Source organism: Athene noctua, chromosome 1, assembly GCF_965140245.1.
Source record: "Athene noctua chromosome 1, bAthNoc1.hap1.1, whole genome shotgun sequence".
NCBI lineage: Eukaryota > Metazoa > Chordata > Aves > Strigiformes > Strigidae > Athene > Athene noctua.
The window spans coordinates 147,869,664-147,895,413 of record NC_134037.1 but is presented as its reverse complement, the minus strand read 5'-3'; the positions used below and the strand labels follow the sequence as shown (position 1 = coordinate 147,895,413).

The window sequence follows — 25,750 nt, the reverse complement described above, 5'->3', positions numbered from 1 at the left end:
TGGGGATTGCCCCAACCCAGGTGTAGGACCTTGCACTTGGCCTTGTTGAATCTCCTGAGGTTCACGTGGGCCCACTCCTCAAGCCTGTCAGGGTCCCTCTGGATGGCATCCCTGCCCTCCAGCAAATCAGTGGCACCACTCAGCTTGGCTGAGTGGTGCACTGAGTCCCACTGCCTGTGCCATTAATGAACATACTGAACAGTAACAGTCTTGACGCAGATCCTCAAGGGACATCACTTTTACTCATCTCCATTTGGACACTGAGCCACTGACTGCAATTCTTTAGATGCAGCCATCCAGCTGATTCCTTATCCATCAAATAGCACAGCCATCAAACCTCTATCTCCCCAACTTAGTGACAAGGGTGTTGTGTGCGACTGTGTCAAAGGCCTTACGGAAGTCAAGGCAGATGACATCAGCTGCTCTTTTTTTATCCACCAATGCAGTCACTCCATCATAGAAGGTCACCACTCAAGTTATGCTATGGTGCATTCTTCCACTTCTAGGAGTCCTCCTGCCTTATGTGGCTAGTCACCTAAGCTCTTTCTGTCATCAATGGAGAGAAGCTCTCTGAAAAACTTCTCTCCCACTGCCATTTATAGTTAGAGCCTAAGGAGACAACCACCTGAGCTCAGCAGAAAAACTAAACAGATTTTCCATGCTTCTCCCCCACTTTTAGGAAAAAAAAAAAAACAAAAAAACCAACAAAAATAACACCACAAAACACCCCACCACTCTGAATACACAACACACAAGCACAATGGGGCCAGATGAACATCCAGTAAGTCAGATCTGATCTGTTCTGATGTCTGGATGATGTTACTTTGGATAAATACATAGTAATCGTAAAGTTCAGATCTGGAAACAGCAGTAAGAAGGCTTTCTTATCTAAAAAGACAGGGACAGTAAGAAAACAATACTTCACCATACAAAATACACTGTGTCACTGCAGCTAGTGAGCCTATCATCTGATCACTGCCCCAAAAGATCTGTTTTGGAAAAACTTCACTGAACTGTCTCACAAGAAGGAAAGCCTCCTTCCTCTGGCATGTCTCTGTTAAGGCAACTGCAATAAGCAAAACTGCCTCTCTTGCTATCTCTTGGGCTATCAGAAATAAAGCACTCTTCACCTGTTCAGCTCCACCCTTTTGAAGACCAGCTGACTGGCATCACTTTCATCCAAGCACACAATCCATTTCAATTCTCTGCCAAAAATGAGCCACAGGAATTTGACATAAGTGCTTCTGTGGATTATTCCTGCTACAATGCAAGGAGAAGAGACCAGTAAACTGCAGTGGAAGCTTGTACATAGAAATCAGGTTGCATATGCAGTGCTAATTAGAATTTAAAACACTATCACCAGCTGCTGACAGTACAGATCCCACTGTGCACCACTGCTTCCCAGTCACAGGGAGAGGTATGCTACTGGCAGGTAGAGGGGAAGGGAGAAGCCACATAAACCTTTCCCAGCTGTGCAAAGCAGAAGGCTAGTTTGTCAGAATGACCCTTGGCAGGCAGAGAAATGTGGCACCACTGATCCAAACAGAACAAAAGTCTAACAGGCAGAGATACTAAAGATCGTGGTTTAGATTCCTCTGGATATCGAACAACTCCATCACATAGGATCTCTATTTCCTTTCCCTACCACTGACTGACAGTTGAAGATAAAAGGCTGTATCTAAAGAACTGCTTTTGATAAGTCTCCAAAATACAGCTGGGAGCAAAAGGGAAAGGAGAGAAAAAAAACAGTGAAATCCAAGAGTCAACATGCTGCTTCTTCCTGGGTCTCACCTGAAATACCTGTCACTGCTAATGATCTTCGTTTACTTTCCTCCAAATAGTCTCACAGAACTCCATTTTTACCCTACTCTGACAGAGCAGCCCTTTTAGGCTACCTGATGACATCTGACCCAAGGAGTCCAGGGGGTCTGGCAGTGGTATTTACACTGCCATGTGGGACAGCTGATTTTCTGTTGTTCTGCCTCAGAAGCAATTTGTGTTGTCAGAGAAAAGGTTCAATACATTACATTTTAAGGACAACAGCTGACAAAGCAAAGGCCACAACTCAAAGCTGAAGGGCTAGCACAGTTGGATGCAGGGCTGCAAGTATTTACAGAAATGCTGTGTCTGAAGTATCTTCACATTTTCTTTAGTGTGGAAGGACACAGGTTGAAAACCATAATACTAATTCCAGCTCAAGAGCAGTGCATACATTGACCAATATTTTTTAAAAAGTCTTCAAACTGGAATATACAGAATTAAAATGAGTGTTCTGCAACATCATTAACTTGCACTTATCCATTACCTTAAATCTTTCCCAAAGCAGTTGGAACTGAGCAGAGCAGTCCAAATCCATTCACTCTATACTGCAATTTCCTCTGGGCAGAGAGCAACCATTCTCTTTGCTCTATGTGTGCATTCCACTAGGATTAAACTGAACTTTCTTTGGATTTCACTGGAGAAAACAATCAGACTAGAATAGATCATTTCTAAATCTACATCTACATTAACTAAAATCATACACTTGAGTGTAAAAATCCAAGACAACAAAAAAATCCAAATCCCAGACAAGATCATGTTAAACTATAAAAGCTAATACATTTTAGAACCAATATGATTTTAAACAGGACATAGTGCCTAGCAGAGGTGTAAAGGCTGGAAAGCTATGAAAAAATATTTCTGTCAGAAGACTTTTAAAAAGATGCACATATAGTAATATCCATGTGTTTCACAAATTACACATTTAAAAAAGTAAATCCTGGAACACTCCCTCCTCCCCTCTCCCCAAAGTAATTACCATTATTATCATCCCCTTTTCCTCCCAGAACAGAAGGTATAGATTTTTATTGATGTGAACTAATAATTTGTTTTCCAAGTTATCATTAGCATTAGGTAATATCAAAAAAACACTCTAAAAGCTTTCAAATATAAGAAGTCCTGAATCCAATATAAAGTCTTTTACTTTTCATTGACAATTATACTAAAAAACAAAAAGCAAACAAAAAAATGCCTTCAACAATTGTCTGGGGGTTTTTGGGTGGTTGTTTTGCTTTGGTTTTTGATTTTTTTTTTTTGGTTGGGTTTGCTGTGGTTTTTTGGTGTTTGGGTTTGCAGGGAGTTTGTGGGCTTTTTTGTTGGTGGTAGTTTGTTGTTTTTTTTTTTTTTTACCTGCTTAAATTTGGTTGCATTCATCCACCACAATTTAACCCAACACCCCATCCATACCAGACAAAGTCCTTTCTAAAGCCAAGTTAAGTCTAAAGGGGATCAGAAGATGAGATTAAAAAAAGCCACATGCTTTCATAATACAGATATTAATCTTAACCTCCACTTCCCCAAAAATTGTTCTGAGGGATCATTTCAAATCTCAGTACGCAGGAACTAGTTTCCCAGCAAGCATTCCACTGGATGAGCAATGGCATGACATGGGCTTCAGCAAAAACAGCAACAGAGCAAAGCCTGATTACAGAAGTCAGCAGCCACAACACCAACAACCCAAGACACACGTTAGGCTCTAAGACTCTCTAGTTGGGATCCTGAAGGGCAGCTTCATTCTGTTTGCATCTGCTGTTGTGAGAGATTATGGAAGAAGGTGGCTGGGCAGAAGGCTGTTGGATCTGCTGAACAAGGCACCATATGGCAGTGGCCCACCCTGGCTCCATGCTTGTCAACTGATTTGCAGCCATAGGAGCCAGTGGAGGGATGGATCTCAATGTTTATAGAGTAATCCTTTTCATCTGTAATTTAATTATCTAACCATCCCATCTTCCTCATAAATAATCTCCAAGCAAGTGGCCACCTTAAAAATGCCAACAACAGACACACACAGGATGGGTGTTACAATATGCGAATGAGTGCCTGTGCCTTGTCGGCACATGCAGGTAAGTGCAGTAGCGCAGCTATTGCCAACTCTTTTGTTGCAGAAGATGGACAGATTAACTAACTAGACCAAACTCATGCAGTAGAACAGGAGCAGTTAGGAATAGTTCACAGGCATTCCTGGTTTCTGGCTTTGTGCTCATTTCACTGTATCACACTGGTTCTTTACATAACAATGAAAACAGAAGGATGTGTACAGCTAAAGAAAGAAGACATAAGCAAAGGCAAAGGAGACAGCTAGCTTGTGCTGTATCAACTGGCGCTCCCGTAGTCCAGGAACCCCCTGAGGACTTCATTTGGGCACCTACACCACCACCACATCCATACTGCTGTCTGCAACCTGGAAAACCAGAGACCAATGTTTTCCAACCCCTTCTCTCAAAGCCCATAGATCCAATTAGCGCTCGAAAGCCAATTTCAGGTCATGCAGAGCAATACTGTTTAGTATGCTAATCTCTATGGACTCTGCATGTTAGGAGCACAGATATTTTTCTCCTAGAGAAGAATGAATTGTACGCATGCGTGCACAGAGTATGATTTAAGAGACATCAGGGGTCTTCCTGCTTTAATACAAGATTTACATAACTAATTCCGTAATTGAGAACAGGACTGCAAGGTATTTACAGTACTTGTTGCTGCTGAACTTTTATTATTTGCTATGGCACCAACAAGAAGAAACTCTGTTGCCCAGAAAAGGCAGCTAGTCTGGTCTCTGGTATAAAAAAAGTGAACACATTAAATTATCCATTTCAGGAGGAGACATTTTTCATTACAGTATTGTTGCCCTCCTGCAAAGGAGAGGGTCAGCAGTTCGAAAGGGGCAAGGGGAGGGAAGAGGTCCAGATGAGAAAAAGATGAGAGGTCAGGGACATAAAACAACATCTAGAAGGCACACAGGGATTCCAGTCAAGGTCTTTGACAGGGTCTGTGTAACTCCCACACAGGCTGTTAAATAAAATTACCCCCAGATGGGTCTGCAAAACAGCTGGTTTTAAAAACAGGCATGCCACAGCACTCTTCATTATTTGAAAGAGACAAATACCAACACAGACAGTTCTGGAAACACAGGAAAAAGCCTCACAAACAACATTCAAATCAATCTGGTTGGTTGCATTAAGACTCCCGAAAATAGAGAATACATTATTAGATCAGTAGATGGAACTCAAGACAGTCTGCTTATTTACTTCACTAATATTTAAAAAGCCTAAAAGCTTATCCCCCCACCACACAGAAATTTAAGACTAGCACAACTGTCTACTTTAGCACCTGGCATAGTCCAAAAGGAGAAAAACCTGTCAAGGGCAGTTGATGCTGAGGGCCCAAAATTCACACCATGCATGTTTGGGGGTTTGACCAAGATCAGTGCCATAGACCAAAGACCCAATGGCACCTGAAGCACAGCAGATACCTCCTGGAGCAACACTTCTGGTTCAGGTACATCCAAAGAAATCCTAATTTTACTGGGAAGCTATCTAAGCGTGTAAAGCAATGTGTAGAAAGTGGGACAGCAAGGAGATTCACCTCAGAAATTCAATCCTCGTCCCATCTAAAATGGTAATGAAGATGCAGCCTGCGTGCTCCTAAAGGGTACTTAAAGGGCTGTTCACATTTAACTTGAACTTCAATGTGGAAATGGGAACTCTTCCCTAAATCACAAATGTGAGCTAAGCCATGAACAAATGCATGGCTAGGATATGAAATCCACCCACACTTCAGTGTTGCTTATCCCTGCTCAACAAATTTAACAGCCAAAATTTTCAAAAAAAGCATGCAAGAGTCAAAAATTTGCTGGCATTCACTGCCTCCAAGAGCTTGAAGGCAAATTAGCTGTGTAATTAGCTGTCCATGCCCCTGAATTCTACCTTTAGAAGGCTGTTCTCACACATGAAAGGAAATGGTATTGTATGCAGCTGCTGTTTAATTTACTAGAAGATTAATTTTACGGGACAAAAAGAAGAGACTTTCTGGAACGGATGGGCAGGTATGTACATGCAGGCAACACGCAAGAGATTCAGAAACCAGCAGAGAGCTGAACTACGTCATGCAAGACATGCACCTGGTACAACTCCATTCCCAATTACTGCAGTCCCGAGAGAAACAAAATCCTCTGTACATGCACCTTCTAGAACAAGCAGGAAAAAAAAGAAACACTCCACTCTTGTGACCAAAGTTAGCTAGTTCAATAAATGAAGGGGTTCAGTTTTCAAAAACCCTGAGCATTAACCTTCTGGAGGACCAAGTCTCTTGGCAAAGTTTCAGGCTCGCAGCCTCAAGCCTTCCATCACCTCTGAAAACCTTGCCCTGTATTCAGTGCAGGTATTTTGTTATCTCCAGTAGCAGAATAGCAAGGTTCATTAATTCAGTATCTGGCTGAAGAAGTCCAGCAGCCTTCTCATGCTCCCCATCACAATCTGGAAATCTTTTCTCCCTTTAGATTACATGCCAGCACGTTTTCACTGTTACCTGTTTTGATTAACTCACAGCATTTGCAGTAGTATCTACTCTTATCTCTACAACCAATACTGAATAGTGTCCCTGGTATACACAGTTAACACATAGCACTACATTAAGCTTTTGGGGAGAATGTTATGCCCAAAACACATTTGAGAAAACTCACATTTGAGAAAACCTATGTGTAGCCATGTAATAAAAAAACTGCATCACAACACATTACTGCTTGGAGTCTTAGCAAAGTTTGGCATTCAGACATTAGCTACTAATTTTCAGATAAGCATGCCTCAATAGACAAAATGTTTCCTGTTACTCCCACTTTTAAGTAGTGTATCTCAATTATTTACTTTGCCGCTGTCATTGGCATGCTTTGTATAGAAAGGTCGACGCCACAGATGATAAAAGAGAAAAGGAAAGTTAATACACAGTCAGAGATCAGCTAATATGCACCATCACCTGGAATATTTCAGAAAACAAAACTTCAAAAGGTAGCCAAATGCAACACCCATGAGCCAGCAAATTCTTGGAGGAAATACATAAAGATACCACCTTTAACTTAGGAAGTCTCCAAGCTCCAGAAAATCATGAGATGATACACTAGGATAGTTGTTACTATGTTTATTTACTGTTTCATAGGCATCCACTCTTGGCCAATGTCAGAGGCAAGACACGAGGCTGAATGGATCTCTAGCGTCAGCCTACCCTATCTTTCTATAGCTTTACGAAGTAGGAGCTGGGAGGAAGTACCCTTTTATTACTGCTGCTCCTCAGTGGCACCCAGGCTGGGGCCTAGGCTGTGCCCAGCAGAAGAGACACAAAAAAGGAATAAAACAACACAGAATTTTCAAAGAACTCTTAAAAAATCAGAAGAGGGAATCCTTTTGAGCATTAAACAAGAGAGAAAGGCGGATAGAGAACCAACATGACATTAGAATAGCAGGAGGAGGAGAATACGGTTTTTGAAAGACACCCAGAGGGAAAAATGCTTAATTGTTTCTTTTCGGCTCCTGACTCTTTTCAGAGCTGTTCTAGGTTACACTATAAGACAACCTATGTACAAAATAAATAGCTGTTAATATTTGGGTGAAACTTGGATATCCTGAAATTATTCAGTAACTAACACAATCAGCTTACATTGAAACAGACAGCAGATTGCATTCACCCTAGGCATCCTCACATTTGCTACACTGGGAAGAACAGTTATGTCCCATAGTACATTGTTCAACAGAACAGCCAAACTTCATCCCAACAGAGAGCATGTCCATCATTTTCTGGGTCCTGAACTGGTACACATATGTAGCATAAGAACAAAAGACAACACTGCAAGTTCCAAATACCCACTGCAAAAGCAATACTGCACTTGCAGACTATGTCTCAAGTCTACCAACTGCTATATTAACGCAAAAAAAACAAATTTTAACATGAACTGAAATTGTATCTGGGGCAAACACAGCAGCTGTCTAACAGCATATAAGTGGAAAGTACACCACCAATTCAGAAAGTCAGCGTGTTAAAAATCACCTGAAAAGCTGTAGGTGGACTTGGCCATAGACACTAGAATTAGCAGTCCACACTTTTTAATTGTGTGAGAAGATTCTTAGCAGTACCTTTTAAGCACCTTTGAGATTTCCAGCTAAAAGGTGTCTCCCTGAACTACCACCTTCACTTGACGGCAAACAGCCCTTGGGTAACAAAGGAGATGTACTCAACCCACAGGGAGAGCTAACATTCCCCAGAGGTACTTCTGATTAGGCCCAGAAAGCCAGAGCATGAAACATTGCTGTTCAGTGTGCAGAGCAAGCCCTGACCCCTTTACCAGAACATATCCTGGAAGCCATGTCAAGTCAAGAAGACCTGTTCACTCAGCCTTAGCACCAGAGACAGTATGAACTGACACATTCTTCAGAATGAAAACACAAAACACGGACCCAATTGTAAGAAAACAGAAATGTGAAATACATTTCAACCTATACCCAAGAGGCATTCATTTGGCACTTAGGCCTTGAACTCAGGCTGCAAAAAACTGAACTGAAAGCCTGATCTCAAACATTGACCAAAAAAAAGGATAAACAAGAAAGGCACTGAATGCTGTGCAATATCAGGAAATTCCCCTTGCTCTCATGCTTCATGATAACATCTGAAAAGATGGCACTGCTTGAAAAAGTCGGTGTTATATCTAAGCCCCAGTGGGCAAAAGGAAAGGAGTTATGCCTTCATTAATACTCAAAAAGAGATGCAGTATACATGTAGTCAGACTTCTAAATGGATGGTTTAAAATATAAAGGATCCTTCTCCCAGCTCTGCATCTAGCCACATCCAATGTCAGCAGTACACAACAATTTAAGAACAAAAAGACTGCAAGCCCTTCCTACATAAACACAAAACTGTTTATTTCTCTTAATTTTGTCCCTGCTTGTAAATCTGTAGTTTAAAAGTTCAAAGTAATTTTTATACTCCCTGCTCACTTTTTATTTTACTACATCACAAAATCAAGTGGGTTTAGCTCTCGTGTTGGTTTGACAGTTACAAATCATATTAACAGCACTATCCTATAACAAAGTTTGTTTATTATTAGAGAACAATCAGTATTATTACTGTTACAGAAAAGTAACAAAGCATCTAGAAGGCACTCCTGCTGCTAGTGAAGACTTAAATAGAAGGTACATAGAGCATTTACAGAGCTCCTCTCACCTCACCCCCTGCCTGCCCACTTAATTTTTCAGAAATAAGAACAGGTTTTCAGAGATCAACGATCTGGAAAGCATTTTGCAGGAGCTTAAACCAGTTAAAATCCACAACATCAAATTAAGACATTTCAAAGAATTCAAGCAGAGGAGCACCCACCATAATGCAATGCAAGAGCAGCCTACAAATGCCTCCACTGTTTGTAGTTTTATAGCCTAAACCTACCAAAAGTCAAAATGCAGGGTACAAAGCACACAACTAAATCAGGTTTTGCCTTTCCCCAAACAAAACACAGATTATTTCAAGATCTTTGTCCCTTTCACAGGGAATAAATAAGCCTTGGACAAAGGATTGCTAGGAAGTCTTAAGTACAGAAGTCCAGTCTGTCCCTAGATTGAAAAGCAGCACCTAATCTTTATCATAAAAGGAGATCCTCTTTACCAAGCAGAACTGGTGTTTTTAAAGAAAAAAAAAAATCAGTTTAACATTTGATTAATTACCTCCCCTGGGCAGTTTTGTTTAAAGTATTTGTATTTTTGCCTGCCCCATTCACACTATTGTACTTTTATCTATTAGCAGTTCAATGCAAGAAAATCACTACCTGTCCACACCTACAGTCACTCAGTACAACCAGTGAGATCTCCCAGAATTCTCCAAGATCCTACTGAAAAAAAAAATATCTCTACTGGTGAAAAGAACCATCTTCATTAATCTGCCTGGAAAATGTATTCTTCCCTTGTAATCATTATGGAAGTTTACAATTCTAATAAAGCTGTACTCACATCATGTTATTCAGATCACAAAATCTCTGGAAAAAGAAAGCTCTTGGACATTGTGCTGTAAATCATCAAAAACACTTCTAATTCCTGGCTGATAAACACTTTAAGAAAGGGTATGTACATAGTTGACTGCTAAGGAAGTCACAGGCATGGTCAGGCAACTGGTTATCACTGAAATGATCATCTGTTTATCAGCAGAACTCAACTGAGATTATAATCACAACCCTATTTTCAGCAGGAAGGAGACCTATTTATACACTGTTTAGCTCAAAGTTTGAGTGAAACCCACCCAAACAGATGTATTATAAACCAAGGCTATAAATTATCTGCAGAAAGCCTGAAACAACAGCAGAGGTAAAAGTTGCATCCTTAAATGTAAACATTGGAAGCTAATAAATTTAGCATCACTGTTGTGGACTATTTCAAGCATGAAATATTTTTGTGGAAATGTGCAATGGCTGAATGTTGAATTGCAGACATCAAAGCCAGACTAAAAGCATGAGACAGTTCTGGAGTTACAAGAAACATCCTGCAGGAGAAGTTTAAATTGAGGCTCCTTAACTTCTGTCTGTAGAAGAGAAGAGAAAAGGACAGACATCCACAGCCTAACTTCACAAGCTCCTGTTAAGCCTGGATGTCATTCAGCTAAATGTTTGTCCCTATTTCCTCCTTAAATGCCAGAAATGTCAAAGGACAGGAAAAGAAAACACTAACTCATTCAAATTTCTTTCTCAACATAAAAAAACTTGTACAACGATCTGAGAGTTAGATGATGCTAAGGAGGGATGGGGTGGGGGGAGTGGAATCCAGAAATGGACACTGAAATTTCTATATGACTATCACCATAAATTCAAAGAATGTTCTGCCAACCATTTCATTTTTAGAGATTACTTGGTTTTAAACTCCAGTTTTATTATTACTTCGGACTTGTGACAGGAGCTTCCATGCAATGCGTAATTCTGCATGCATGTGGCAGAAATCATCATTAGAATTATAACTTCAAGTCACAGAGTTACTGTATAATCTAGTCTCAGTATTTATGTAATGACAGTGGCCTAAGGCAATATTCTTTAGAGAACTTTCATCAGATCAGCTGACACAGTCAGAAAAGATTGCATCCAGGTCCCTGTTCTGAGGCAGATGCAGCGAGGAACCTCTGTATAGTTTCACATGCAGTTACACCTTTATAATCATCCTGAATCAACAAGCTCAAACTCAGCTCAGCTGAAGTCCCACAACCTCTCGTGGTTCTGTCCCACCAGAAGCGTTTCTACCCAGTGACTTTCCCGCAGAACACAACACTCAAGATGACCTGACAAAATCCTTGCTGGCATTCGTACTTCTGATGCTGTAGAGAAGAGTCTTTAGGTAAAAGTGGATTCAAATGGAGGAAAAAAGCAGGCAAAAGATGACTTCATGCACAGAAACAGATGTTCTGAAGAGGGCAAGAGAGATTTCACTCTCCTAAAAATGCCCATATATACCACCAGATAAGCAGAATTCTGTCTAAATGAGTGCTATTAAGTTTTGCTATATAAGTTTCCCAGCAGGTATTCGCTGACCTTTATCTATTTTGATAAAACCATGCATGCCATCTTTTTCAAGAAAAAGGAGAACCACCTCAATACAGGCAAACTAGCTAGGAGATAGTCTCAGGTTCCTGTGGCAAAGGCTACTGAAACAGAGCCACAGATCCCCACAAACTCCCACCAACTGTCCAAGCTGCACTCAGTGTATGAGCCTGACATCTCCAAAGAATGTCACAGCAGAAAAAGAACACAGGTAGCCACACTTGCTCCATTTTGCACATCTTTAGAGATTAAGTGTCCAAACCCAGCATGTCTTACACATACACGCTACTGGCTCTGAGGAAGTACTAGAGATCAGTTTTAAACAGGTGAACATAACACTCGGGAGCAAATTTTGTACCAAGTTACAAGAAAGTGGGTACATGCAATGGTCTGTGAGGAATTTAGGGGGTTTGCTAAACAGAAACAATCATGAGGATATTTCCTGTCATAATCTGGTGACATACATCCAGGACTACACGGAGGTCTTAAAGGTAGGCCATTAATTACAACAAGTTAAAAATCTCCTTGGCTGTATGTATTGAAAGCAATCATCAATTCATGAGCCTTTCAAATTTATAATGTCTGTAAAAACAATTGATGGGGAGGTGCAGGGGGAAGTGGTGATGTTAAGTAGTACTGAGAAGCACTTGAATAACTTGGAAGGCCAAAGTTCTTCACTCACTGATAAAAACAGTCAAGAATAGGGCAAACAGGGCTGTCCCCTCAATGGCCTCCATGTGCATGTGTCACCCACAGCTGACACATCCAGATGTTTTGTATCAGAAACTGGGTACCATGCTCGCTCATCCTTGTTCAGGAAGCAACGTTGTTGACTAGAATGTCACCCAGTACCTGCTGCTATTTGGCTTAGTCCAGCAGACATACGTTCACTCAGCTGAAGCAAAACCAGTAAAATTCATTTTACGCAGGCCCAGCAAAAGGCAGACACAAGGCTGGATTCATACCCACACACTCAAAAGCAGAAAGTCATGCACCCAAGGTCATAAAAGACCTTATGCAACCAGGCCAAGATGAAAAAAAGTCACCAGCATGAAGTGCTCTTCATCACTATGCCATTCACAGAATGTGCAGCTTGGGCCCTTGCCTCCTCCCTGCCAAAACCTCCAAACATCTTCCCACTCGCATGCACAGCCTGCTCTGCTTCAAGGCTCACCCTGTAGCTCTGTGACTGATCATCTCCCCAACAAACAGCTTCTCTGAACATACTGTTTCAGCCCAAGTGGCAATCACAGGATGTCTCACATTAGCAGCCTCCTCTGAGGTGGAAGCCTCAGTTGCAGGGCTTCAATTCCAAGAAATGACTGTGTATAGTCACTTGACCAAAGTCCCACACTTCAGGCTCCGAGCAAGATCCTACAGCAACAAGGCAACCTTGACACTGGAAGATTACTGCTGACCCCAGACTGTCACTCATGCGAGAACAGTATTCACACTGGACTTTGGCCAAACCCACATATGCAAAGCAAGTTCTCACCCCCAATGCACCAATACAAGAAGAGACAAAAGAAAATACAGCAGAAAGAGAAGCCAGCAACTTCCTTTGATGGCATATGCATGTTCCATGAACACACTGTAATGGGTCTAGTTTCTTATTCTGGGTAGAAATGGTTATAGCAAGGAAAGGACACACCTTACAAGTCTGGGTACAGAAGTGCCCAGTGTATCCATCTGTAGATTACTAGCCTTTGCCCAGATGCATGAAGAGTGTCTTTCTGCAGCTCCAGACAGGGAGAAAAATCTCTCTATATACATACAAACCAAAAGCTGACTGCTCACACCAAGAGGAGGTTCAGTAAGAAATACTTTATATCACTTTTAACAGCTTTCTGAGTAGCTTTGGCCTATCTCTGTTGATCCTTACAGGTCTATGAGGCAAAGTCTAGACCAGGCACACTCCCTGCCGCCTCTGGGTCATGAGCAGGAACAAGGGTGCCATCTGAAGTCTCATTTGTTCTTCAGCTATTCTGGAAAGACATCCCCACCCAGTAACTCTATTCACAGTACTGCAGCCTCCCCCTTGCCTGTCCCTTTCAGACTCAAAAGGCAAACACCAGCATCAACTCAGATGCCACAGCATACCCCGCAGCCACATGCATCACACTTCCGTCTTTGTTTTAAACTCTGCAGAAGTCTACAATTAGGTATTCATTTACCTGTCAGTGGTAAGCAGAAAACTTTGCTTAGAAAAATTATTTCAGGATTTGCTTGCAGACCTTTGAGAAACTTGTGTTTTTTACCAAGGCTGTTTTTTGGTGATAACTGCTCCAACACCACCATCTCATGCAGATATATCTTTAACTCATTCTTCCATCTTAAACAAGCTACTGCCCTGCTTCCCTTTCTCTCTGCCAAGTGTGTCCTGATCCAGTACTCCCTCCTCACCTTCCTTCCTCCACCTTTAATTTCTAGCAACAGCTGCACTTCTATGCCCACTGGCTAAATATGCTATTTTCTCAACCTTTTTTTTTTAATAAATAAACCAACCCACAAACCTAGGGATGTCAGCAGCTTTGCAACTACTGGCAGGTGCCTATCAACAGTTGTCAGCAACAAGGGCTTAATCAACAGCTTTAGTGTCCATTCAACCCTGCTTTGTGGTAGGCATGACAGACTCAGGCTTACCTTGCTACCTCTCACCTCCAGACAGAGTGTTTTGTCTCTGATAAGCTGTCATGCTCTTTATTTTCTCACTGATGAAGCCTGCTTCAAGCACTTGGGGTCTCCAAGCCAAAACGTACAGTATGCCTTGTCTAGAACTAAACCATGAGATCAAAGGGAAACAAGGTTGATGCAACAGACATATTACTCTGCATTAAATCTCCATACAAACTGAATATGAACAAGCACATTCTACATACAACATAAAGGACAAAGACATAAATTCCATCTACTGACACCACCTCTCAAAACACAGTATGTCACTGGGCTTCTAAAGAATATAACACTTCTTTTGGGAGATGGTGGAGGTTGTAACATCTGGGAAAACATTACACGTGGTGCTCTGAAAGCACAAAATAGTCTGTGGCAAGGGCAAAAGGGAAAGGAAGATACATCACCTCTCCCACCCTCTAGCACTGGGAAGAGGATCAGAGCACAGATAGAAAGACTAACACCTTATGCGTATTCTAACAGTTTCCATTAACAAATAATTCCCTGTTTTCAGCTTAGTATTACTTGCTTCATTCAAGCACAAATCAACACATGTACTGATTAGACATGTTTCTGGAAAAAAGGGTATTGAAATTTAAATAATTATTCACAAATTATGTGAATTATTAATTTTTCTCAGAATCATTATGTTTGGTACCCTGAAAATTCAGGAAGCATCCTCTATTAGTTCAGCATCTGTTTTGTATTTAGAAGCTATTCTTTGCAAATGCAGGGGTCACGCTGCTTTTAAAGCAGCTCCTGCCAATTCCCTTTTGCAGGGCAGATTTAATAGCAAATTCCACTGCCACAGGATTCACTGTTTAATAATGAAGGGTAGTGTGTCAATAGATGAAACTGAACACATCAATAAGAAGCTGGCAGAGGTCCCCATGGATGCCTCTCTTGCAACAACCATTTTAATGCGTGTAAGAGAACAATGCCGTTACAGCCTGCTCAAAGATTCCCCACAGCCACATTGCATCAAAGACTGACTGAAACACGATGCTAAATCTCTGCAGTTGGAGCTAACAGTGGAACACGCATAGAAACAAAGTCCTTTACACTGGCAATTATTCTTTTTAAGACTGGGAAACCTAAGCACAGTTAGCTTTTGTCAGAACTGGACTCTTGCTAACCAACATGACCACCAGTAATGGTTCCACCAAACTCTTTTTAATGGCTAAGTGATACGGCAAGAAGAGTGATTCAAAAAGTACCAAAGCATGCAAATTGCAGTCATTAACCAAGCACTGAGCAGCACAGCTAAACCACAACTTTAAGTAGGCAGAAAGGCAAGTCGGGACTAATCAAGCCTGTTAAACAGAAAGAGTGGTTTAAGTTCTTTACTTTTTTTTTTTTTTTTTTTTTGAGAGCAACTATAGCAGCAGGAGTTGTTTTACAGCCAGCATGAAGTAAAGGACAATGGGGGACACCTGGGAAAAAGCCTGAGAGAAGAGCTGAAGTCAGAGAACAAAAGTTAAAAACCACACATAAAATTTACATTGATTTTATTTTTATATATAAAATATATATAAGAAAGATGATATATATATACTTTGTGTGCTACAAGCAGCAGACTCTCACAGCAGATATGTTCGGTGATCCACACAAATCAGCACATTGCTCCAGCACTGGCCAATTTGGCAGAAGGGGAAGAGAGAAAAAAGAAAAAAAAAAAAAGTCTTCACAACACATTTACAGAAGTCTGAAACTGGAATAAAAAGGAGGCTTCCCCTTCTTCACCCCCAATTCCAGCTGTAATCCTTTGACACCCTAAAGGCAATGACAAAGTGCTTTCTCTAGGGACCCGAGACTAATTATCTACCAAGCATTTACAAACTGATGCTTTTCCAAGTCTTACAGTGTGGCCAAATTTGGACATTTTTCATGAGAACAGCAAAAGCCACATTCTTGATGCAAAGTTAACTCTCCAGCCAAATTTCCAGTTCTTGCTCTAAAGCATGGAGGTGCTAGAACTTCTCAGCTTAGCAGCCGAGATTATTATTTGTTCCATAGTAAGGAGGAAGAATTGGCCAGAACATGCAAGAATTTTTTTAAAAAACCTCTCCCTGCTCCCTCCCAAAGTATAACAGTTGGAAATATGGGAGGTGGGTTGTTTTGGGGTTGGGTGTGGGTTTTTTTGTTTGTTTGGGGTTTTGGGTTTGGTTTTTTGGGGGGGGGGGGGGGCAATGGCATATTTCCTAGGGGAAAAAAGTCAACCTGTCATAGATAGCCAGTCCAGAAAATTTCAGTACGAATGCCTTAAGTCTTGCAGAATAATAAACAATTTAATAGATGGCCCTCAACAAAAAGCATCAAGCAGATATACTACAGGCACTGCTGGCAGCCCTGTCTATCAGCAGCTGTGACAGCTTGCCTGAGAGCTCCAATCTTTAATTAGTTCTCATTCCTGAAGTTCACAAGTCAATTCCTAAAAACCATCCTGAGATCCTTTTTTAAAGTTAATCCTGCCCAGGACTCGGTGTCTTACCTATTCTTCCCATAGCTCAGCTAATAGTTCAGACCCTTTAGAACATCCATGCAAATTCCATCTGGCCATAGAGATTATCAGTAGTCAAATACCTCAGCTTGCTTCAGCAATACTTCATATTTCTGCAGCTCTATTTTGCCATTGCTGCATACAAAGGACATTGTTCTCCAGGCTCTGTCACATAAGACTTTCCCTGCAACTTTCCTCATCTAGTGCAATGAAAAGAAGCACCGACTGCAACACTCTACCGTAAGTTTCAAGCAGTCCCCATGGCAATTACATTGACTCAAATTTACCAGCATTACCATACTGCTTTATAACTTTATAAATAGACTCAAAGGCATTTAGCAACACTGGTTCTACCTTCTATCTAACTCTCTTTAAACTTATTCAGAATGCCACAGTTAAAGCTGATAATGGTTTCCACTGGAAACCCAGTTTTGAAACATCTTCCAATTCAAGAGAAAAAAAACACACATCCTTTTTTCCTGTTTCAGACTTCAGTTAAAATAAATCAGTTATACTTCACAATTATGACAGCTTACATGTAAATGAATAAGTCAGTCTCTGATACAAAGCTCAAAAAACTAAGAAACTTTTTAAAGTTCCATAACTTCCGTCTTGCTTCTTATCTTACTTCAGATATGCTGATAATCCGTAAAGACATTATTCAAGGCTTTTGGCATCTCAACAACTATTTCTCAGATAATCCTATCCCAAAAGCAGTTGAGTCTGAAACTGATTTTATACCTTTTCCCCTTGCAAAACCTAATGCATAAGGTGTATTAAAAAGTTTCTCATAATTTTTAAAGCCCTTCTCAGCTGGTATTCAAGCCTCATAAGAAAACTGCAATTTGAGGTTTCCTAAAGAATCAGCTGACAAAAAATGGACAATTGGAGAACTTAGTACCTCATCGGTACAAGCTAATTCCTTCTACAGGGCAGGAGATACTGACTACCCAGACAAAAACTGCTCACGTTACAGTCTCTCCCTGTCTTGTTCAATCCAGTTTTGGGGTACCTTGTGCAGGTTAGGAACTAAGGTCATGCAGGAAACTGCTTATTATTCTTGGACAGAAATTGAACCATTGCTATCCTTAGACAATTTTGCCTTACAGGTCTCTAGAAAACAGACTTTATCACTTACTACTGCGGATCTTCTAAGAAAGCAGGACATCTGGCTTGGGAAGTAACTGCAACATCTCCCACAAAAGTCAAAAGCAAAATATTAAAAAGATCTTTTTCTTTGCATTATGATATAGATTCTTACTTTATACTCCACCTAATATCTTTCTTTCGAAACTACTAGAGACCTTGATAAACACTAACATAACCCCTACTTTTATCCAGCCCATGTTAGTAATGGTTTCCTCAAGCTCTTTCCAACTTAATTTTCAAGTGCTTGATTGCTATACATAATAAAAAAGAATTCACATTTTCAAATGTGTCCATTTACCCTTCCTTCCAAAACACAGAATTTCACACACACAAAAATGTATCAGTGAAAACAGCCAATTGAAATGTTCGCTTTCTCAAAGTATCTTATTGAGATAGGTAACTATTTCCCTACTAAAAAAATATACAGGTCTGGTTTGCAGGTAAGTGTTTCACAATGATTATGGAGACTGAAAAAAACTAAACAACCAACCACCACACAGAAACAAATCAACCCATCAATTTATTAGACATGAAAGCTAAAATCTCAAATGTCCCTCAATGTTTGTTTACATAGCCAGACAGACGGATATATATTGTTTCTTAAGTACGTTCCCCTCTAATCAAGCATGTGGCTGCATTTTTAAATGACCCCTACAGTTTACTTCAAATCTTGTTCAGGCAGGTTTATACCTCAGTTCAGGGATTAGAGCCAAATACAACAGAGGCTACCTAAAGAGAGCAAGCTGTTGCTATGTTGAAATGTAGCAATTGAGAAAACTGGAGAACAAGGTCAAAGAAATTCAGAAAAAGCACCCAGACTCTCTTTAAAAAAAAACCCTGGACAGGAACGTACAAAGACACAAGAGCCAGAAAAGGTGACTAAGCTACCATTTGCCAACCCAGAAGAACACAGGATGTAAAGGAAAAAACACTCACTACACTGCTCACCCTTTGATTCCCACATCACCCACAGCCTACAGACTAAGAAAATACATCAGCATGGCAAAGCCACACAGAAGACGCTTCCTCCTCAGCAACACCACCTGCCCTTCAGTACCTCACCATCCCAGTTCCAACACTCACTACGTGCTTCCACTGCCTTGGCTGTCTGCAGCTGCTGAGACGGGGACAGGCTTGTTGGTATTTCCCCTCTGGGAACCTTTTTAACAACCTCTAAAGCTACAACACAGATAGGCAGGCCTAGCTGTCAGCATCTCCTCCGAGTACCTGTGAGGACCTGAGCCCGCCGCCTTCAACAACAGGCAGGCAAAGGCCACCAGCACCCACGCCGGGCTCACCGGCAGGTGAGCAGCCACTAGCATGGGAACAGGAAGGAGATTCCACTCTATCACACCCTGAACACTCCATGGGTGATCATCCTTACATCAATTCCCCGACCTAAACCTTAAGGCTCTCCCATTTTCTAATGCTTTCACTTTAGCTGCAAATGCAGGGAAAGATTAAAGAACACTTCTTCAAGTTCACAATCACAATAACTTATACTAATTACCAAAAGCTTTCTGTTGCAGAGCTTGAATTAAACCTTGATTCCAATGACTAATTGTTGTAGCTTCTAAGGAAAACTGAAAAAAAAAAAACCAACCCCACAATAAATTTTGAATACTTGTTGTAGGAGACAACTCCATTCATGTATATACAAGACTCCTGGGGATCTGGCATACTGGAACTGACTTTCATCATAGCAGACAGCGTGTCACACAGGTCTAAACAGTAGTAAGAAAAAGGCTATCTCTGCGAAACCCATCATCAATGGTTTTCCCCCAGGACCTACTGAGTGCTTGCTCTCCTCAAGCCCCATAGCACTTAAACCAAAACCCAGCTTTTTTCAGATACACTGCAATTCTTACCTTAAATCCCAAACTAGAACTAAGGGGGGGGGGGGGGGGGGGGGCACCATATGTGAGCTGCAAGGTTTACTGTTTACTTTACAGTTTGAGCCCTGGTAACCACCAGATACCTGGTTTGTTTTTTGCATGTCTTGTCCTGGAAGAGATGTTTTGGTTCCCAGAGCATTTCACAGGTTGATTAGGCAGATTGACTGCATAACAAAAATCACACATAAAACAAGCAATGGCAGTGCAAAATGCCCTCATGCTGCCCTCTCTTCTCAGGATCTAACCACACCAGAGGAGGGAAGAAAAGAGAGTAGATCAAGCCTTAAACTCAGGATCCACAGTCTCCTTACCAAACAGATTATAACTGTACTGGATCCAGGAGAAAGGATGAGAAAACATTTTTATTTGTCAGACAAATATTTCCTTCAGCTATTTGTGTCCTTTTGCTGGGTTATTTCCTAAAGATCTGAACAAAACAATCAAGTCTAAGTACAGGCACCAGATGAACCCTTCTATGCTTCAACTCCTTCCCTCTACCTCCCTTACACAAGAATTCCTCAACACTTGCAGCATAATAGTTAACAAAAAGCTCCAACCTGCCTCTTAATTGAAGAGCTGCTAGAAAACACATGTTCACAGAAGCCTACTTTTCTCCATCCAGAGTGAGAGGAATGCCACCTTCCCAACCTCTTAACATTAGGAATATCTCATAGAAGCTACCAAGTAATAGTATCATAAAATAGCCACACCACAACACACACCACAAGTAAGCATGAAAATTTTTTTCCTACAAAAGCACTCAATTTTAACAGCACCATTCCAGTTTAAAAAAAACAATCCCCAGAAGACAACTCAGAATGTGCAGACAAACCCTATTATGAACAGTGGCCAGATATCTCTGCATGCACATTTTAAAGTCTTCTAATTATTTTGACTGGAATTACGAAGGAAACTACTTTCCTGTTGGATGTCATCCTTAATAGTTTTTACTTTTTGATGCTTGACCTTGAGCAATCTAAGAGTCCTGATTTTCCGCTTGTCCTACTAAACCATTCTCTTGAAAAATTTTATTCCCTTTCTGTTTCTAAACAAAAACACTAAAGGTGATCTCTCCAGTTCTTCACTGTTTCCCCAGCTGGCAGAATGCCTATAATTGTCAAGATAAACGAGATGACTAACCTCAGCTGCAAGTAAGAGAAAGCACAGTGGACACCTTTGTGTGGCAGAATCATGACTTGTAGATAGACACCCCTTTGCCTCAGTGCCTGCAAGCAGCCTCAGCAAAGAGACTGGGCCCAGCCCAGGTTTAGGAAGCTGACTTTTCAACTGTGACTATCTGCTCTGCAGACCCGACTATGAAATATTCAACAGCCAAACCACGAGGAAAGTGCTCTGGCAGACTTTAAAAAAAAAAATTAGTCACAGCAATGTCAAAAGTACAAGCACAAACTAATTCAGCAAATAAGAGTTTTGTTTAAAGAAGAGCATTGCAGCGTGGGGTGGGAGCACTGTTTTACTTACTCAGTCCTTCCACCCCAGATCTGGAAAAGGCTCCCACTTACTACTTACAATTAGTCAAGTGTTCTGAATCATGAAGTGCCTGTAGTAATTTGTGGGGCATGTTTGCTCACCAGTACCTAAAGCACTTGTAACTACACAGAGCTGACACAGAACCGCTTAAAGACTACGTGTAACTATCTTACCTGAACAATCTTCTTGTGCGCTAGTTAAACTCGCTGCTACTTCAGCAACATTATTAGCAACAATGCTACAAGTGCACTGTTGAAGGGAAGAAAAGCAAAAACCCAAAACCCACCAGCCACCCTTCAGTGTAGTTCTTGCTACAGGCTTGATTTCTGCACGCCGCCTGCCTGGCACTGCCACCGGTAAGGAACAATGCTGCACGTTAAGCTAACGACAGCCACACGCTTACGTGAACGCGGCATAAAACATCACCTACACGGTTCCCGGCTCTCTCTTAGCGGGAGAACTGGACGGCGGAGGCAGCGAGCCCCGAGAGCCCGGCGGGGCGGCCGCAAGAGCCGCGCCGCTTCCCCCACAGCCCGGCCGCGCCCGGGCTCCTGCTGCCGGGCTGGGGGTGGGCTTCCTCCCGCCTCCCCCCTGTGCAACCGGCAGGAGAAGGATCTCTCCCTCGGCCCTAGGAACGGGCCGCTCGGCGCCCCGGCGAGGTGAGGTTTGACCGCCCTCACCTCAGGGCGCCCACGGGTCGTGCCACAGCGGCTACGGCCACACCGACACGTCACCCCGGCCGCGGGACCCCGGCCGCCGGCGGAGACAAACCCCCCCTCCTCACCGGGGAACCATGGCACGCAGCACCCCCCGCGCCACAGCTCGACCCTGAGGACGCCCCTTAAAGTTTCGGGAAGATAACCGGCAGCGATCCGCACCCCGGCCCTGGGCTGGAGCGGCGCGGGGGGGGCTGCGGAGCCGTTAGGGCTGGGCCGGCCGGGAGAGGGCGAAGAGGGCCCCGGCCCGGCCAGCCAGGGCGGGTCGGGGGGGACACACAGACCGGCCCCCCCGCCGCCCCTCGGAGGGCAGCGCCCCGGCGGGGCTCCGCCGCGCCCCGGGCGGGCACTGCACGGCGGGCGGCCCCTCCCCGCCGAGGGGCCCGCGCCCACGGGCCCGGCCCTCCCTCGCTACCTGGGCGAGGCGGCCGAGCGCACCCGGCCGGACCGCCCTCCCCGCTGCCCCCCGGTCGCGCACCCCCCGGGCTCACCAAGCAGAAGCAGCAGGAGGAGAAGGAGAGGCAGGCAGGACGCCCTCTCCCCGCGGTGCCCCATGCTGACGGGGCTACGCGGGTGCCTCTCCCGACGCGCGGGTGGTCGCCGGCGCTCGCCTCGCCTGGCCCGGGGACTGGCGGCGGCGGCGGCAGCGCGCTCCTCGCCCGGCCGCTCAGCCTCCCGCTGCCCTGCGAGCGCACGGAGCCGCCCGCCCGCCCCGACCGGCCGCGCCGCGCGGCGCAGCCAACCACAGAGACAAACTTTCCCCAGCGCCCGCCCCCCTGCGCCCCCGCCCGCAGGTAGCGGGGGCGGCGCGGGGGTCCGGCCCGGCCCGGCCCCCACACCCGCCGAGGGGAGGGGAGGGGAGGGGAGGGGAGGGGGGGAGCGGGGGAGCGGGGGAGCGGCCGCCGCCGGCCCGGCCGCCGCCAGCCGCGGGGCGGGGCGGGGCGGGAGCCCCTCGCCCAGCGGGGCCGCGCGGAGGGCGGGACCGCCCTCGGCCTCCCGGGGCCGCCCCGCACACGTGGCCCGGGAAAGCCCCGGTGCCCGGGCGGGTGGAGGGGTCCCCCGGGGCGGGGGGGGGCGACCCGGTGCAGGGTGCCCCGCTGCCGACAGCGGCCGGCCCCCGGGGAACGGGCTTGGGGCCCTGCGGGCGCGCGGGGCCGCCATGGCGCCGCTCCTGCCCCGGCCGGGGGCCCCCACCCGGCCCCGCCACGGGGGGGTGGGGTGCGCTCGTGTCCGCCGTTCTCCTTCCCGCGGGTACCCCCAGCGTGGGGAGCGGCTGGTGCCCCTTTTCCTCACAGACACACCCCGAGCGCGGGGTCCCGGCACACAGACCCACCGCACAGACGAGGGGGGGGGGGGGTGTATCGCTCCCACCCCTGTCCCCACACACAAACCCGACCCGGGGGCTGCCCGCTGGTCCGCACACCCCCCACCCAAGCACGGACGCTCCCTCGCACAGGGTCACACGGCGGGGCCCGCTCACGCCCCCCCCCCCCGCACGCACTGCTGAGTGGCCCCACTCGTGTCCCCTGCCCTCCCGCGGGCACACATGGCAGCAGTGGGCCTGCCCGTGCTCCTGCCCGCTCCCCGGGGCAGCCCCGCCAGCCTCACGGTCTGGCTCAGGAGCGGGAGAGCAGGGCAGCGCGGACGGGGCCGCTCCTCCCCACCCGTGTCAGGCAGCCCCCCGCAACCAGCGCTGCCCTGTTTTGGGACTGGATTTCTTTTCCCCTGCTAGCGTTCCCGCCTCACGCAAAAAGCACTGCTGCCACATAACATTCATGCCACCGCTCTGCCACCTTTCTTTTCGGCCTGTTCACAGAGATTTTTGTTTGCTCAGGGATTTAATTTCCTGTTTGTTTGTAAAAACAGAGAACTGAAGCACTGGCCTGCTCTCAAGTAACATGGACAGTTATCTGTTGGTTCAGTCCCCTTGCCACATTAACTGTAAAATCGGTGCTCTCCTTGCCCGTGTTTTGCGGTTTGCTGCCCAGGCTCCCTTCAGGCTCCCTGATTTGCTGTTCTTTGGTGGAGCTGGATCCGTGTTACTCATTTCTCTGCGTGGGGAATCTCGGGAGCCTATGCACAGTTTTGGGCTGCTGCTCCCTCACAAAATGGCTGGTTTAGGCTTTATTCTAGCGTCACCAGCGCACCTCGGTCTTCAGTATGCCTTGGCTTGGGTGAGGTTGTTTGCTCCCACTAGCAGGAAGTGCGTGCTGTGTTCGTAAATGAACATGATTATCAGACTGGATTTTAGCTTGGACTTTGTTATTCATTCTGCAATGCTTTACTGTAGAGAGGGCGTTGCCTGATAGGAATGAAACAATGCCCTCCTAAAATTGATGAGGAGAACTTTCACCCTCCAACCACAATTACTGGAGCTCCTGCACACAGTAGATCTCTTTGCAGAGCTGCAGCCACAAGGTGCCTGGGGGACACTTAGTTCTGTCCACACTGAAGTTCTCCCAAACTGCAAATGAGGCTGAATCCACACATATGACGGAGAAAGGGCTGCCCAAACAAAATAAGACTGTCTTCATCTATGTTTACCGTACCTACATATACTTGTTTGTTCTTGCTACCTGTTTCCGATCATTCTGCTCTATCTCCTCCTTTGGCCAGCATTCAAACACATTTTTTCTTCACTGGAAAACATCACTTCTGTAAACCAAGAAATGTCCCTTACGTCAAATTCAGAAAACAGGTTATGACATCTCTCACCCTTACAGATCAGCTTCCATCATGCTGGTTGAACTTTTCATTCTTCATCAAACTCTAGTCCTGAAAATATATCCCCTCGTGCCTCTTAAGCCTTGCAGCAGCGATCCTGATACGTACACACAGATGTAGTCACAGATGCAAAGTTTGCTGTATGCACAAGGCCACTGATTTTGCAGGAGCCCCAGTCCCCATTTGCTCTGTGCTTCCCATTTTCTGTGCTCCATTCCTAGCTGAAGATCACTGATCTGGGACCTGAATTACAGTGTTGAAAAGTTACAGCAGTGACTAGATTTTCATTATGTCCTTGGAAAGATTTTCCTTATGACTGTTCAATTTGGAACTCCCTATTGCCCTGACTGTAACCGCCAGATACCATCATCTACTTCACCACTGCTACACGCTGTTAGTTACACTGGTGAAAAGAACAGGTAAACCCGTGCTATCCTGAGCTGTGATATTCTCAACAAGTGCCGCCTCACTCTTTTACTTCATATTTAGTAAGAAACACTTTCCCTCCCATAGTCAGGCTTCCAGACAGAAGGGCCCACTGTCTGTCATTAATCTGACTCATATACACAAGCCATAGATTTTTTTTCCCAGCAGCTGAATCAAAGTGAGCTTGAAAGACAACACATCTTGTCTTAAAAACTCCAAGTAATGGCAAGTGCCTTACTCCACTTACTAGTTTATTCCAATGTTTAATTATCCTTGCTGCTAGGAAATTGCTTCTTTCAAGGTTGAATTTGTCCAACTTGGAGACATCAGAACTTGTTACGCCTTTGTATAAAAAACTGCACACCCATCCTATTTTCATGGATAAGTAACTATAGGTGGTGCTCCTATCACTTCCCGCTAAACTGAATAGATTGTTTTCTCTGAAGCCTCACATTTTAAGTTTCAGTTTCAGCCACTGCAACACTTTTTGGACTCTCCAACGTTTCTAAGTGCTTTTTGACTCCCAGGCACCCGGGCTGGATACAATGTCATTGTGGTCTATACACATATGCTGTGCACAGAGTAAAAATCATTTCTCAAGTCATTGTTTGGTTTTCCCCTTCTCATGTATCTAAAAATGGAATTAGACCGTTAACTGCCTACACTGCACAAAAAGCTTGTAGAATCCATTACCCATATTGAATCCCAAGCGTCTTTCTGCATCTGTGTTTTCCAAGAAAGCACCTCTATCCCATCATTCATCACCAATGTTCTTCCTTCCTCACTACGTGGCCTTGCAGCAGGGTGTGTTAAA

At 44.3% G+C, this 25,750-nt stretch overlaps 1 protein-coding gene across 1 annotated transcript in view; it reads right to left on the bottom strand.

Annotated features, from left to right (window-relative positions):
• Nucleotides 1-22,482, bottom strand: part of PTGFRN (prostaglandin F2 receptor inhibitor) — a 69,961-nt gene extending 47,479 nt beyond the window's left edge. Inside the window, exon 1 of the mRNA XM_074900543.1 lies at nucleotides 22,278-22,482. Coding sequence (XP_074756644.1) covers nucleotides 22,278-22,341 — 64 coding nt within the window. The 5' untranslated portion in view covers nucleotides 22,342-22,482. The remainder of the gene's footprint in view (nucleotides 1-22,277) is intronic.
• Nucleotides 22,483-25,750: the final 3,268 nt, after the last annotated feature.